General features: G+C 35.9%; 1 protein-coding gene across 2 annotated transcripts in view; it reads right to left on the bottom strand.

The window, feature by feature from the left end:
• LOC126235920 (adenylyl cyclase 78C-like) overlaps positions 1-16,915 on the bottom strand; it is a 751,097-nt gene that overhangs the window by 87,493 nt on the left and 646,689 nt on the right. The window contains exons 9-12 of one of the 2 annotated variants that reach the window (XM_049944876.1): positions 13,810-13,946; positions 12,742-12,835; positions 9,701-9,943; positions 1,160-1,393 (exon numbers count right to left, since the gene is read on the bottom strand). In XM_049944876.1, coding sequence (XP_049800833.1) covers positions 1,160-1,393; positions 9,701-9,943; positions 12,742-12,835; positions 13,810-13,946 — 708 coding nt within the window. The remainder of the gene's footprint in view (positions 1-1,159; positions 1,394-9,700; positions 9,944-12,741; positions 12,836-13,809; positions 13,947-16,915) is intronic. The other variant, XM_049944877.1, reaches the window with a different exon arrangement.

Raw genomic sequence — 16,915 nt, 5'->3', positions numbered from 1 at the left:
ATGAAATTTCATTATTGTAGGTGTCATTTCAGGTTGAACGTATAGAAGCTGAAAGTGTGCTGGATTATTGAAAGGCTGGACTACCGAGGGCCGTATTAGCGAGAGTCTAGTGCATATTGTCTATATCAATACTGTTTTGTCGTTCAATTGCATTCTGCTAGAGTGAAGGTCCCATGCACTCATTAGGTAGAACATATGATTATAAGAAAAATACTCCTGAGAAAACTACATATTTATGAGACAGAGCGGCTTGTCAATAGTGATCTTCAGAATACAAAATGTCAGTCCTGCTGGCAGACACACATAAAAGTATGTCTATCAGTAGTAGGGTTGCCATTTTGCCTCCTAGAGGTTACTATGATCCAGAATTTATGTCTCATAATTTTATAATGGTATAATCATATGCAAATGTCAATAATGTGATACTTTGTATGATATGGTTAACAGATCTGAAAATGAGAAACATATTTCAAAACATGTGATAATCAGATTGCAAAAAATGTGCAGTTATAAGTACAACTAAAATTATTTCATGGTGAAAACATCATGAGAAAAATGGAAAGAAAATATATGAATTTTTGTGTTAAATAAGATTGTTTTTGTAGTAAATTACCATGACAAGTGCACCAAACAGTGACTGAAATGAAATGGGGAGCATTAATGCACAAGCAAAGTTGAAAAAGTTGAAGATTACATTTCTGTTTTCTCTGTATGTGTCAGTCCTCCTGTCATTTCTTCTATCACAATGACTATACTTATGTAAACAAAAAAATGAATGTTTATTTTACATATTTGAGAAATAGTAGCTGTGTGACAGTATTTCCCAAGACGTCCTAGTCTATGACTCAGTTTATAATTTTTCACTATCTTTTTGCATGTTTATTTTTAACATCTGCTTCTTCACATCTTTATATTTCAATGCTGTCTACATTTCATTTTCTCATGTCATATACTCATCTTTTCTTCTGTCTTCTGATAGGATTTAATTACAACAGCAGCCATAATTACCCATTTCCTACCAGTACATCTGGGACCAAATTCTGTATCAAACTTGGGGCTGAATGTCCACAACTGTGGATAAATATGCATTTAAGTAGTATCAGAATTTCCATTTATCTATTCATTACAACAACGATTTTGCATGTTTAACCTGATATACCTTCTTTTCCATAGAGTTGTCCTTAAAATGTAGTGTCCATGCATTAACATTAGCATCTCTCATCCTTTTATTGCTTTCAATTTCTATGCTGTGATCAATGATTTCATCAACTTGTTCAGCCATAGTGAGGTGATGAATATCCGGTGGAGGTGATTTGTGACCTGCTTCATCATCGTCATCATCAGTATCATCATTTTGGAATGGATCTCCCATAGCTCCATTGCTATAGTCAAGCTGCAAAGAAAATTTACATTTCAGTGTACAAGGATAAGCTGTACAAGGAATTACAAACAGACCACAAAAATCTTTGAGAAGGAGACAAACTTTTTGAGTTCTTTCCTTCTATGATACATATGGCATACCACTGCATGCATGCCTGATGTCCCTACCAAGTATCACCAGTTGCCTTTTTTCTGTAATTTCTAAATCTATTTTCATTTTTTCCCTATGATATATACATGGAGAAAGGGCAAATAAAAGCACTTATAGTATGAATCTTTCTGGCAGATTAAAATTGTGTGCCAGATCCAAACTCAAGGCCTTTTCCTTTTGTGGGCAAGTGGTTTATGAGCTACCCAAGCATAACTTATGACCTGTCCTCACAGCTTTACTGCCACTGGTATCTCATCTCCTACCTCCCAAACTTCACACAATTTCTGCAAAACTTGCACTCCTGGAAGAAAGGACATAGGACAAGACAGCCTGCGGGTTGTATCCAGAACGAATTTTTGGTTCTGCTGTTGAGTGTGCATGATATGAAATTTCCTAGCGGATTAAAACTGTGTGCCAAACCAAGACTTGAACCCAGGACCTTCACCTTTCATGTGCAAGTGCTCTACCAACTGAGCCACCTAAGCATGACTCGTGACCCATCCTCACAGTTTTACTTCTGCCGGTACCTTATCTTCTACTTTCCAAACTTCACAGAAGTTCTCCTGTAAAACTTTCCCATGAATCTTCCAGGACTAGCACTTCTGGAAGAAAGGATATGTAAAGACATGTCTTTACACTCTGAAGAGGAGTGTTACATTACATTACATTTATGGTTTCCCATGGATCCCTTGGGGAGGAGTCTCTGGGATGTGGAAAGAGTCAATTTTTTTTCTTAGGTACATGGATATTGTACAATTCTAATGCAGAGAGAGTTATGAGCTACAATCCCTATGAAGATATTAATTGATGGAGTAGAAGGAGTTGGCCAACAAGAAGTTCTTTAATTCACTCTGAAACCGATTTTTATCACTTCCAAGACCTTTGATATGCTCTGGTAAGTTATTGAATCCATGTACTTGACTCCTTTTTGTACTAATGTTAAGCTTTTATAGTCCTTATACAGATTGTTTATGGTTCTGGTATTGTAATCATGTTTTGCACTATTTTGTTTATAAAGAGACATGTTGGAAATGACAAAGGACATCAATGAGTATATATACTGAGAAGTAGTGGTTAGAATACCAAATTTCTTAAAGAGGTCTCTGCATGTTGATCTAGGACTGACACGAGATATAATTCTAATGACTCATTTCTGAATTTTGAAAATGTTCTCTTTGTAAGAGGAGTTTCCCCAAAATGTGATTCCATTACTCATTAGTGAATGGAAGTAGGCCGAATAAACTAACCTCTTCATTTTTAGATCACCTATTTCTGCTATCATTTATACTGCAAATGCAGCTGAACTAAGCTGTTTCAATAAGTCTAGAGTGTGAGTTTTCCAATTTAGGTTGTGGTCAATTTGTAGCCCAAAGAATTTGACACTGTCTACAGCTTTAATTTCATGGTTTGAATACATTATACTTATAGGGTCAGGTATTCTTTATGAGGTACTAAACTGTATGTATTGGGTCTTGTCAAAATTCAGTGACAATCCATTTGCTGTTAACCACCCATTGATATTTACAAATATTTCATTAGCTGATTGCTCAGTGAGATCACAGGTACTGTTTTTTATACCAATACTTGTATCATCTGCAAATAAGGCAAAATTTGCATTTTGTGACACTGCATATGGAAGGTCGTTAATATAATAAATAGGAACAACAAGGGACCTAAAATAGAGCCTTGGGGCACCCCTTGTCTGATGGTTTCATATTTTGAATGACTATTGTTATGTGGTAAGCCTGATACAGAGACACACTGTTTTCTATTAAAAATATAGGATGAGAACCATGAGCCTGCTACTCCTGTTATCTCATAATATTTTAACTTTTGTATAAGGATATCATGCCAGATCAGAGAATATGCCAAGTGGTAACAACGTTTGATTTATTGATTCTAATATAACATCTGTAAAAGTGAATATAGCTTGATCAGTTGACAATCCCTTCCGAAATCCAAACTGACTGTGGATGGGAATATTTTTCTGTACTAAGTGTTTATAAAGCCTATTGTACATAACCCTTTGAACCACTTTTGAAAATATTGCCAATAATGAAATGGGACAGAAGTTTTCCACTGGTGATTTGTCTCCTTTTTTGTGTAATGGTTTGACAATAGCATATTTAAGCCTATCTGGGAAAGTATCACTGTGAAGGGATTCATTACATAAGTAACTCAGTATGTCACAAAGTTCTGAGGAGGAACATTTAATTATGGTAGTGCTGATTTAATCATAACCATTGGAGCCTTTGTTTTTAAGAGAGCTAATAATATTAGAAATCTCTTTTGGTGAGATAGGATATAGTTGAATTTTGTCAAAATTCTGCGGAAATGCATTTTTTCAACATTCTAAGCTGTCTTCTGAGGAACTGTGCAAACCTAAGTTGTCTGCTACTGAAAGGAAAAAGTTGTTGAAAGTGTCTGCAATTTTGGAGGTATCTCTAATGAACTCATTATTTACATTTAACATAACTTCCTCATTTGCCTGATTAGTTTTTCCTGTTTCGCTTTTTACTATGTTCAATATAGTTTTTATCTTGTTATTAAAGGCATTTATTTTTTCTTGAAAATATATACATTTTTAGGTTCTGATTACTTTGTTTAGAATTTTACAACATAACTTGTAATGTGATTTAGCTCTGTAGTCATTATTTTCCCTTGACATTAAGTACGGTCTTCTTTTTGTTTTGCAAGATACTTTTATTCCATTTGTAATCCAAGGTTTTGAAACATTTAATCTATTTGCTTGAGTGTGTGCTGATATGAAATTTCCTAGCAGAGTCTCAGTCTGGTACACAGTTTTAATCAGCCAGGAAGTTTGATATTAACATAGACACCACTGCAGAGTGAAAAATTCGTTCTGGGAGTTTATTGAATGTACATGTGGGATCCAATGTCAATGGAAATCATCATTTTAGTTCTCTCATGTTGTCTGAATTATAGTTTTATGTACTGAGTTGACAGAAGGCTCAAATAAGACTAGTTTTATTATCATTCAATAGTGCTTGCAGTAAAGACTGACTATAGTTACTGTCCCATGTTACCCTGTCTTTACAGTACCAGAGAACACAGTGTAATGTCACAGCTATATTCTGTCAATTCTGGATATGTGTATTATTATTAATGTTTTGCTTCCATGGTCAATAAAATATCTGAGTATTGCACTAGGACAAGTAAAATTAGAATCTGGAAATTTTTTTTATATAATCAGAAACAAAATGATCCAGTCCTTTGTTACTGTATGTCACATGAATCATACAATGAGCACTTTTTGTGATGGGTAGGTGAAGTCCATTCAAACAAAAATATGCACCTGATGCCCTTAACAGCTACATGTAGTGTATAGACATATTCAACAACAATCAATACCTCATTAATTATCAGTAGCTCAAGTTTAGTAGTACAGAGACACTTGCTAGATTCTAGCAACAACATCGACTAATATTAGCAAAACATGTGAACAGATATAAAGGGAACACATACTATCTTTTTGTTTTTCATTGAAGAATACACACTAAGCACTGAATATTTGGATCATTATAATCAGCCCTACACTGAGGGAAGAAGCATGCATGATCATGCAGGTTGCAGTGATGCAGTATGTATTACAGGTGCCAGGAAAACAGAGAAATCATGCAACGGGAAGCACAGGTTGAAATGTCAACAACATTATGAAAAGGTAGGATTGTTATTTACTATAAAGATGACACGATGAATTGCAGACAGGTACAATGAAAAACAGTAGTTTCATTGTGCCTGTCTGCAACTCAAAGTGTCATCTTTACAGAGAGAAATCACACAGTTTGATTCCATGTACATAATACAGGGAAAGCTACCAATTTAGACAAACTAGATGAAACGCAGATTATAATGGTCATAAGATGGAAACAAGCACCATGGAAATGGTGAGACACATTTGAATTCATGTGATGGCATTAATAGTATCTATCAGAATGTTAGAAAGAATTGCATATTTAATAGATGAAGTGCTACCTTCTATTTTTAAGTGTCCCAACTTCTAGCTAGTCAAATGTGGCAGGTCCCAACTTTTGACTTGCCAAAGGTGGCAATCCTACACAAGCTAAATGATGGATGAAGTTTCATATGCGATTTTACTCAAAGTATAAACAGCCATAGGCATATTTAAGACTACAATACACTGCATTCTGCATATATTTAACTGTGTAACAGATTTGTTCCTGTCAATAAAATTCTCAGGGTTTGTGACCACATTATCAATATGTAAAATTCTCCTACATTTCGGCTACTGTAGCAAATGGCTTCCCCAGGGTGTTTTAAGAGATGCCAAGCATGGAAAGAAGCTATCAATAATGGGGACAAAAGAATATGGGAGGGGGGTCCAGGAGCCTTTGGCCAGAACTGCTTTTAAAATTTGACAATAAAAAAATCTTGATTTGGAGCCTAATTATAATGCTTGAAAAGTAAAAATTTAGGCCTTTAGCTCCTAGTAAGAAAGACAAGGTAGGGCGCTGGAAATTTAAAAATTATAATCAGGGTTTTGTTTCCCAAAATATAAAATGTTAGTTGAGTGTGAAATAAGACCAATTCTCAAATGACAAAACAGTTAAAAACACTGCATAATTGGTAAGCACAAGGAAAGGAATTTTCAAAGAAAAAAACTAATGGCTTGAAACTTTTGTCATTTACACATGAACAACATAATACACTGTGGAAAGGTTAAAAAGTGTAATTCTCCACAAACACACAATAGGGAAATGCATATGTCACTAATAACTTCAGAACTGGTTGCATTTGCTAATGATGTGTTCAAAAGCCCTTTGACATAATTGTTAAGGCATAAGAAAAGTGCCTAGCAAAAAACTACTCTGCTAGTGTACTCGTGACTTCAAATTTCAACATAATACAACAAGTTTACGCACCCACAGTAGTGAAGTTCATGAGGCACCCCTGTATTAGATACCATGGGTATCGAAGAGCGGCCTTTCCTCAACATGGAAGTTTACTGAAACCTAGATGGTAAGCTTGGCCACAGAGTGTACAGAAAATCCCCTAGCTCTGACAGGTAATTACATTCCTCTTCCCAACATTGCCCTATGCACACAGTCGCTGCACACTTTAACAAAGAGAGCCTGGAGAATGAATGACGATGTACATCTAACAGAGAAACTAAGAAACCTCTGGTCTGCTTTTAGAGTCAGTGGTTATGAGCTGAAGAAGATAGATAAAATCATACCAACACAGGATGAAGGTAATACAAAATAGCAGAAGGAACTACAAAATACATCTCTATTAATATTCATGCATGGGCTCAAAGTGTGGACAAAATTCTTTGCAGATCTGGTATTAGCTCAGTTTTCTGGAGCTGCAACAAAATAAAAGATGTTCTTGGCCAATGAAAAATGCAACTGACAAGCTAAATATTGCAGCAGTCTACAAAATCAGCTGTGAGTGTAGGCTATTGTATGTAGGTGAGATGGATAACTGAATGTGAAAGATATGTTCATCTGAGACAGCACACCAATGCAGCAATGGCAGAACATGATGATGAGTCAGACAAACAGATAATATTTCAAGAAGCCTGTGTACTGGCCAAACAGCCACTTACCTTGGCATGGAAGATTTGAGAGGCAACAGAATTGGCTAAGTGACATACCAACATGAACAGAGAAGAAAGGTTTGGACTTCCAACCCAGCATCTTGATTGCCAGCAGTAACAGCACTATGGGACAACAGCATTCTCAGAACAACCCACAGAGGCACATAAGACTATGATGGGTGTAGGTACACAGAGTACTGGCACACCTTAGCCAGCAACAGGCAGCTATTAAACAGCACTACTTCGCAACTGTTGCCTGTTGCTCATTCACCTGTTTCCACTAATGACTAGAAACAAAGCAAACACCAATAACGAATGTCTGACACCCTTCCTGCTCATCCTTAGTATAAGTACAATTTTTCTCTAGTATATAAGAATGTAATTTTTTTTCATTCAGCAGTCAGCACAGCACCAAGAGGAATGTCATTTGCAACAGTGGCCAAAATGTCAGAGAATTTAACATATTGACAATGCAGTCACATATCCAAAAGAATTTTACTGACAGTCAGAATGGCTGTGGAAATCTTTGTTTACAGATTTGTAACTGTTGGATGCTACACAATTTGACCATGCTGAAAAACACATTTGTCAATTGGTGTAATGAAATGATCAACAAATTTCACAAATGAAATGAAAAATCTGTATACAACATTATAACAGGAGAGGAGACTTGATTATATTTGTACGAGCTAGAAGCTAAGCAGCAGTCAGTTGTTTGCATGTTCCAAGATCAACCAAAAACCAATAACAGTGATTTGTTGGAGAAGCATTTACAAGAAAATGATGCCTTCTTTCTTTGATTACACTGGACTTTCATAACTGTTGATTTAGAAATTCTAAAAAAAACATTATAACTGAATGGTGTGCAACAATTTGTTTGCCACAAGGCACTGATGAAACCAGGAAAAGCAACCATAAACATTGTACTGTTCTTCATCACGACTGTACTGGCTGACAAACTGCATGTCAAAAACTTGATTATTACATGCATACTCTGAGGTATATTCGGTCTATGCAACTAATTGAAGTCAGTTTGTTTATTACCACACGCATTTTGCTTCTTTTACTTGAGAAGCATCTTCAGTGGCCTGTAATATATGTTCCTTTTTATACATACAATAATCATATTATGTGGTAGATACAATATATTGCTATGTTACATTCTGTAATGTAACTAAGAGTTACATCATTTATTTTACAGGTCTGATTGAATTTAATGTGTTGGATGGTCTTGTGGAGTCTGAGATGGCTTTTCTTGAAACTGTTGTATAACTTGACAGGAAATGCCTGACATGGCTGTATTATTGTCATTTTTTCTGCTTGAATCTGCCTGTCCTTAGTTGCTTTACATTCACGGAGGTATGTCATTAGATGGAGAAAAACAATGAATTGACACCTCATCACTCTTATTCATTTGATTCATTGCTATAAGATTTTTTTCCCTTATGATAAACAAAATGAGTTTCATCACTTCACAAAGCCACTGGATCTTTCCAAAACGATTTTTTTGAGATATCAACATTAGAGTGGAAAAAATGTTTTGGGAATTTGTTAAACACATGAAAAAGCAAGAAAATTTTAAAAGAAAATCTTTCTAAAAACTTAAAATGCAGTCCTCATTTAATCCATACCACTATTAACTTCAGACATTTTCTATGGAAAAGACATATCAGTGTTCTGTTACATGGTGGGTATGATCAATCAGTTCATCAGTGTGTGAGGTATGCAGTATGGCAACAATTTTTAAACAAAAATTTTTGGGGTAGAACTTTCTATCTCATCCGTTGGAAAAATTCTAAATACGTGCTACTATATGCTGGGTGAGTAAGAGAACTTGAAGCAAATTCAGAGGCTCAGTGGATTTCACATTAGAGTTACACATCATGTGCACTATGTATCAGGTAGGCGTTCTCATTTTAGAGCCACAATCATTTCACATGGCACTGACATTTGCCAACTGTATCTTTGATTTTCTTATGGTTGTCAAAATGATTATACGTTAAGAGAGACTAGAAGAAACAAGTGATGCTTTCCATGTCTAATCGTAATTTCCTGGTAGTCATAACCTGCAGCAAACAATGTTTGCTTGATTATATCAACACCGCTTAAGAGACCAAATCAATTCATCTTTTGAACAATGTGATTCTGAAGATGAGGGGACTGATCAGTTCACAAACAAGCGTTCAACTAGAACATGTGTTCATGACAAAGGCAATAGCACAACTCAATCACCATTGCGCAGTGTGCTCTGGTATTCCGGGCAACAAAATCAGTGTACATACAGAACTCAAGAGCTATAAGAGGCAAGTACAGAACACATTTGTATGTATGGGTAATGGATGATGAACTCTTACAGATTAATTCTTTCAACTGTGGTGAAATCAATATCTCATGTGAGTTATTAACCATATTTGGCTTCATATATGACATGAGTAATGACATAACTTTGCTATAGCTAAATATATGTATTTTCAAGCTGAGAAATTGCATTATTGGTGGGTTACAGGAAAATATCAGTGAGGAGTCAAACAAGCACAAAAACAAAAAGACAACATAAACTGTGAGAAGTCAACATAGCAGATACAAACATTTCCAAATGGAATTTCTGGTTGCCAATCAGTAGTTGTTTCATCGTCTATAGATGATTGATTATTGTGAGCAGTGGTGATGACAGAACTATTATTGTTATTGTTGGAGATAACAGTAACCATTGTCCCAGCCTTCTCATCTTCTGACCACAGCCGTGGCCTTGAATAACGTCCTTGATATACTCTCTTCCGTGGTCTTAGAGGCTCCACTTGCTTTATTAAAAATGTTTCAACTCCTTGTTCCTGAAACACAAAATGTAGATGTTCACTAATCAATAGACAGTTACACAGATTTATTTAAAAAAATCTCTTCAATGAGGTTGTTATAATGAGCCTAGATGACCAATGTAAACATTTGAAGTCCCATATTTTATTTATGTAACACAAATTGTTACATTGTATATTAAGAAAGTAAAATTTAGAGGTTTGTAGTTACCCATAACAAGAAAGGCAGATGATTGTTCCTTTTTGAAGATAAGGCTGTGTTTAGTACAGAGTAAGGACACAAAAAATAATAAAAATAAAGCAATATACCAAAGTACATTACTCACAAAACAAGAACTACAACATTACAAAGAGCGTAAAAATCCAAAAGAAGTGAGACAGAATAAGACAGGAACCAACAAAGTAGCAATTATTCCACATTTAAAAACCATCCTGCTCAGTTTTAGCAGAAATGATATTTTTCTCAAGAGAACTCCATAATTGAAATGACATGTTGTGGTAAATGGCGTGCATACAATGTTCATCAATTGTGCATAAAACTATGTTGTTACTGTTCAAATATTTATTCTGGTAAATACTTTTTAAATTATTCCAACAAGTAGAGGATCAGCCATACTTTTACGTCTGTGCATCTGTCAGTGTGGTTCCAGTTGTTACTGTCACAGTGGTCACATAGCTTGGAAAGGGTTGTTTCAAAAAGATGCTTCAGTTTGTTTTAACACTGGCACTTGAAAGAAGCAATAGTCAATCATCACCAGAGAGCATTGATGCATTAGTTTTATTTTATCACACACACACACACACACACACACACACACACACACACACAGAGAGAGAGAGAGAGAGAGAGAGAGAGAGAGAGTGTGCAGTCCACAACATACATCCTCTTGCTTGCCTACAGGAGAATCCACACTCAATGCCAGTCTACTTGACTGACGATGATTTCATAGCTAAACCAAAACAATTCTATCTCTGGTTATTCTCTGGATTCTTCACGATTATGCTTTTAATGGAAATCTTAAGTGATGCTAAGCTCTCTCAGTATGATTACTGAGCTTTACTCAGTACTGCCACATACCTAATGCACTCTCAGGCATCCATAAATTGCAGGTTCAACTTCATTCAGTATTACCTCATACTTACTGTTACAGCAGACCCATTATACAGAGAGCTTGTTTTTACTGTGCTTCAATAAGCATGTATTGTCATCGATTTTAAAAATAGTTATCCCTCCAATCACAGTAATGATGATAAAATCAATTTTAGCTGAAACATAGACATTTGTGTGTGTGTGTGTGTGTGTATTAGAGAGAACAAGAGAGAGATATTTTTATTAACATGTTCTGAGCTTGAAAGTGGATATTGTTTTATACTTTATAATAATAAGTTGTTGTTATTTCCACAAAAGATTCAGGGTGGTAGAGCCCACAAACACTAAAACATAAACTCATTACATGGAATATATTTTTGCATCCCACTGTCTCCACCTTCTCAATGCAATACTTGTAAGTGCACTGATAAATCACTGCAATACTTGAAAGTGCACTGATAAAGTGTATATTTTGCCTAAGGAATTACACATTCACATGATTCTTTTAGAATATCTGTACATTCTAGCTACATAAAATTGCCAGTATTTACTTGGGTGACAACATAAAAAGAATAGCATAATAGACATTAGTACATTTTATTGGCTCTACTACCTTACATTACATTTATAGATACCATTATGTCACCTTCTTCTAGCATTATCAATAATCTACATCTACATGGATAATCTGTCTGGCAGAGGGTTCACTGAACCACCTTCACAATACTTCTCTATTATTCCAATCTCAAGCAGCACATGGAAAAAGCGAACACTTGTATCTTTCCATGTGAGCTCCGATTTCCCGTATTTCATTATGATGATTATTTCTCCCTATGTAGATCAGCATCAACAAAATATTTTCACATTCGGAGGAGAAAGTTGGTCATTGAAATTTTGTGAGACGATTCCGCCGCAATGAAAAACACCTTTGTTTTAATGATGCCCATCCCAAATCCTGTATGATGTTGGTGATGCTCCCACCCCTGTTTCATGATAATACAAAATGTACTGCTGCTGTCAGAAATTTCTCGATGTACTCTGTTAATCCTGTTTGGTAAGGATTCCAGACCATGTAGCAGTACTCCAAAGGAGGACAGACAAGCACAGTGTACGAGTCTCTTTAGTAGGTCTGTTACATTTTCTAAGTTTTCAGTCAATAAAACACAGTCTTTGGTTTGTCTTTGCCACAAAATTTCCTATGCATTTCTTCCAAAGTAAGTTGTTCGTAATTGTAATTTCTATGTATTTAGTTGGATTTAAGGCCTTTAGATTTGACTGATTTATCATGTAATTGAAGTTTAATCTATTCCTTTTAACAGTCATGCGGGTGACTTCACACATTTCATTATATAGGGTCAACTACCAATTTTTGCACCATACAGATATCTTTCCTAAATTGTTTTGCAATATGTTTTGACCTTCTGGCAACTTAACTTGATGATAAAAGACAGCATCATCTGCAAACAACCTAAGATGGCTGCTCAGATTGTCTTCTTAATCATTTATATAGATAAGGAACAGCACAGGACCTGTAACACTACATTGGGAAATGTCAGAAATCACTTCTGTTTTACTCAATGACTTTCCATCAATTACTACAAACTGTGACCTCTCTGACAGAAAATCACAAATCAGGTCACATAAATGAGACGAAATTCCATAAGCATGCATTACAATAAAAAAATGCATATTTGACTGCATTGGGCTAGGTAAAATAGACACTTACCTTCAGGTAATTATCACGGGTCTCACCATATCCAGGCTCCACTTCATAGGCATTATTAAGACAATCTAATGTTGCCTTTGAGATGTGGACTCGCCTGGGAACCAATATCAGTCTCAGTATATTGATAACAGGGCAATCAGTCAACTGTAAACATTATGTTAAAAGCTGTCCAGCTCTGTTTCAGGAAAAAAATCTATAAGATGAAAAACAGAAATACACAATGTGATCATTATTAATGGTGGAAACACATACAGTTGAAAGTACATGACACTAGTAGCAAAAAGGTCTAGCAAATATGGGCTCTAAATCGCATACTGGCACCTGAAGATCTATGAGCACTTCTTAATCTTCGATATGGTGAAACAGATCTCTTCCACTAAATGCTCTTTGCTTTCCATATCTTGGGAGGAGGTAGTATGGGACAAAACAAGAAAAGATTTTCCAGTAAACATGGGTTACAAAATGCATACACTAAGATCTACAAGTCCCCCCCCCCCTTTTTTTCCCAGAAGAAGACATGTTCAAAGCTGGAAAGTTTAACAAGTGCTCACAGCTCTTAAAGGATGCACTTTGGAGCCCCCGTTTACCAAACTATTTTTTATTTTGTTTTGTTTTGGTCTATACTGCTGCTTCTCAAAATATGGAAAGCTAAAAGCTTGCAGTAGAAAGGATTTGTTACACCATACCAAGGATGAAGAAGTATACATAGCTCTTCAGGTATGCATTTTAGAGCCTAAGTTTACTGGGCTTATTTGTTACTAGTAGCGTGTACTTTCAAATGTATGTATTTACATCATTAATTATGATACACCCTATATATCAAAAGGGGGACAGAGTGTGTGTTGTGTTTGTGTTTGTGTGTGGGTTTGTAACAGGGAGGCAGGCAGGGAGGGAGGCAGGGAGGGAGGAAGGAGGGGGGGGGGGGAGGGAGGGAGGAAGGGATGATCATGTACACTGGAAGTTATGAAAGATATTTTATTCATCTCATCTCTTTAACAGCAGTAAATGTGTTAAGTCTGATAGGATCATGTGAAAAAGAGATGAGACATTAAGAATTAAAATGCTCACCCTGGAATACCTCCACTTTCCATGTGATTGGCAAGAGTTACATCATAAGACCAAACATCAAACTGCCATTTCCGCAGCCCAAGTACTCCACATAAAACAGAACCTGAGTGTATGCCAATTCGCATATTTAAATCTACCTGTAACAAGAAAGATGAGTTCTTGAATTAATAGAATTATTATTTTAAATACACACTGAGAGGCATAATAAGGAGAATACCAGGGAGGATTTAGGAGAGGAAAATCATTGGTCAGAGAGGAATTACATGTAAAGCTCTTAATCAGGAATCAGAAACTGAGCCCAAAATCTTCATGTATCCTTTTTTGATTTAAAAAGAAAAGCCTATGATTCCATAGATAGTGACACATTATTCAATATCATCGAAGTTTGGAACTGGCAATAAAACAATGGCATTCATTAAGCAAATTTGGTCTAATACAATTTCTAAAGATGAAATTTTGGGTGAAATATCAAATATTTTGAAATTCAGGAGGAGGAGGAGATTGGTGTTTAACGTCCCGTCGACAATGAGGTCATTAGAGATGGAGCGCAAGCTCGGGTGAGGGAAGGATGGGGAAGGAAATCGACCGTGCCCTTTTTCAAAGAAACCATCCCGGTATTTGCCTGAAGCGATTTAGGGAAATCACGGAAAACCTAAATCAGGATGGCTGGAGACGGGATTGAACCGTCGTCCTCCCGAATGCGAGTCCAGTGTGGTAACCACTGCGCCACCTCGCTCGGTTTTTTGAAATTCAAACAGGTGAGAGGCAGGGGCACAGACTGTCACCATTTATTATTTTATGTTTCAGAGAGTGTAGTACAAGAATGGGAAAAAGAAAAGGACAAGAGGGAATAAGTAAAAACTTAGCTTTTGCTGATGATTTAGCAATCTTAGCAGAGAACCTACAAGATGTAACAAAACAGATAAACATTCTCTACGAGCTACCAGAAAAAAACTGGGTTATTAATTTCATACATATGACAAATGTTAACCCATATTTCACATTTTTAAGTGTTCTAGACTTAAAAAAAAAAGCAAAATTGAGGAGAATGCAGAATCAAGGAAAATGTTAGAACCCCCAAAATATCAGCGAAAACATATGTAATTGGCATATATGATTAAAAATCATAATCCTCTTCAACACATTACACAGTATCTGTACAAGTGAAGGAAATTAAATGTACAATGCAGTAATGAATTTCATCAGTTCTTAAAAATATCACAGATGTGTAACAGAAAGTATAAATTTACTAAAAAATTGACATTTGTACCTGGGTAGAAGGTAATCAAGCTATTTTCTGACATGCTATAACCACAAATTCTATGTCAAAACACATATTTTTCAGAGGTCTTTCCTTTACCCAGACAAAAGCAAACATTGATGAATGTGGTGAATTGAACCGAAAACTGTGAAGTACGGTGGAAGGTATCTGAATCTGACATGTGGGGCTTTGTGTTTTCTGTCTGTAGCCAATGCCTGTACAGCATATTCTGGTGATGTGAAGGCAGTGACCTGTAGTGTATTGCTTGTAAACTTTTCCTTGTTCATTGTGCTGCATAGTCAAAGTGGAACATTCTGCAGTACTGCAGCACATGCCATTTGCACTTCGAACTCATCGTTTGCTGTAGTGTACATACAGTAGGTTTTGTGAAAGCACATATATACACACATATTTTCCTTCACATGTGGTACTTATTTATACCAATGAATATAAAATAAAGGTAAGCCTGCTGTGATTTCAGTGTTCCTTTGTCCCAGCAATCCACTCCATTTATAACAATCTGTCTGCCATCATAACGCATTAAACACCACTGAGAGCTACAACAAAGATGAACAACTGTTCACTGACCACATTCTACTAATTGTGGTGCTGCACATAGGAAATGGAGTAGCCTCCGTTGGAGTAGCATATGTTGGCTGCAGTAGGTAATATTCTGTTGACAGGTTCCAAGCCGAACTACTGTAAGTAAAATTAATGCACACTATGGGCGTATGAGGTTTAACTATATAAATTAAACATAAGTGGAAGCCACAGTCGGTTCATTTGCTATACACCAATCACATCAGCCATTCTTTGGAACAAGCCACCGACTAAGCTTGTTGTTTATCATTCTATGTGCTAGAAGCCATTGCATTAGTGTGACATCACCATGCTATATTGTTATTGGCTACAGGTGGAAAACAAACATCTGAGTTGTTGTAAATCAGTGGTTTTCACCATATTTCACAATGCAGGCTATAAATTTTTGCTATTTTGGAAGTGAACATAAAATGAAAGAACCCTTGAAACTAAGTAGTTTAAGGTATAATTTGTGCCAGTAATCTATCTATAGGGTAATTGCTCAATTACCCCATATATAATTAGCAAAAGTGATAGTTTTTCAATTAGGTATCTTACAGTATTACAAGTGTGCAAAACTCACTTTTTTCCTAATAAGTTTATAATATGATGTAAAATTTTGAAATTTATTTCTTGTTTATTTTTGGCTATGGGATTTGGTTATGTCAGTTGACATTATGAGTGTTGGAAAAATTGCTGCCTAGGAGGAGGAGAATGAAATTCTCGCATAAACTTTGATTTATAGCTTATGTACCTGATTATGCTTTATAATCCAGTACTTTACGAATTTTGAATGTTTCATGAGCTATGGTCTATAAACTTATTACATGTATTAGTGTGTTGTGGTGGCTGTGCTGGTTGTTGGTGATGCAACAAGTCACCAGTGAGTAAGATATCACTAGCTGGAAATGACAGACATTTCCTTGATTCTGATCGAGCATATTCTTCAAGACTCAGTATTTGTATTAAAGAGACTGATGATCAATATTGTTGCTTAATACTGTACATTGTAAATATATGAGCCTGAGTTAAGTGGCAGAAGAAAAGGTATTGGCTCGGCTTGGAACACTTCATGTTGACTGCCCTTTTTTCCTTTGCCACCTAGTTGTAGTTGTATGATAATTGTACAATGCAGCTAAATGTTGCAAATTGTGTTGGCAACACTGATTGTGAATTTTGTCAGCATTTCCTCTTTCACTTCTCCCTCTTCACAACAGCCTAAAATATTCTCTTAACTCCGCCACCACCCACAGTGTGAATCGTCTG

The sequence above is a fragment of the Schistocerca nitens genome, chromosome 2 (genome assembly GCF_023898315.1).
Source record: "Schistocerca nitens isolate TAMUIC-IGC-003100 chromosome 2, iqSchNite1.1, whole genome shotgun sequence".
NCBI classification, from domain to species: Eukaryota; Metazoa; Arthropoda; class Insecta; order Orthoptera; family Acrididae; genus Schistocerca; species Schistocerca nitens.
Note: the sequence above shows the minus strand (reverse complement) of the source record. Positions and strands in the feature narration are given on the sequence as shown.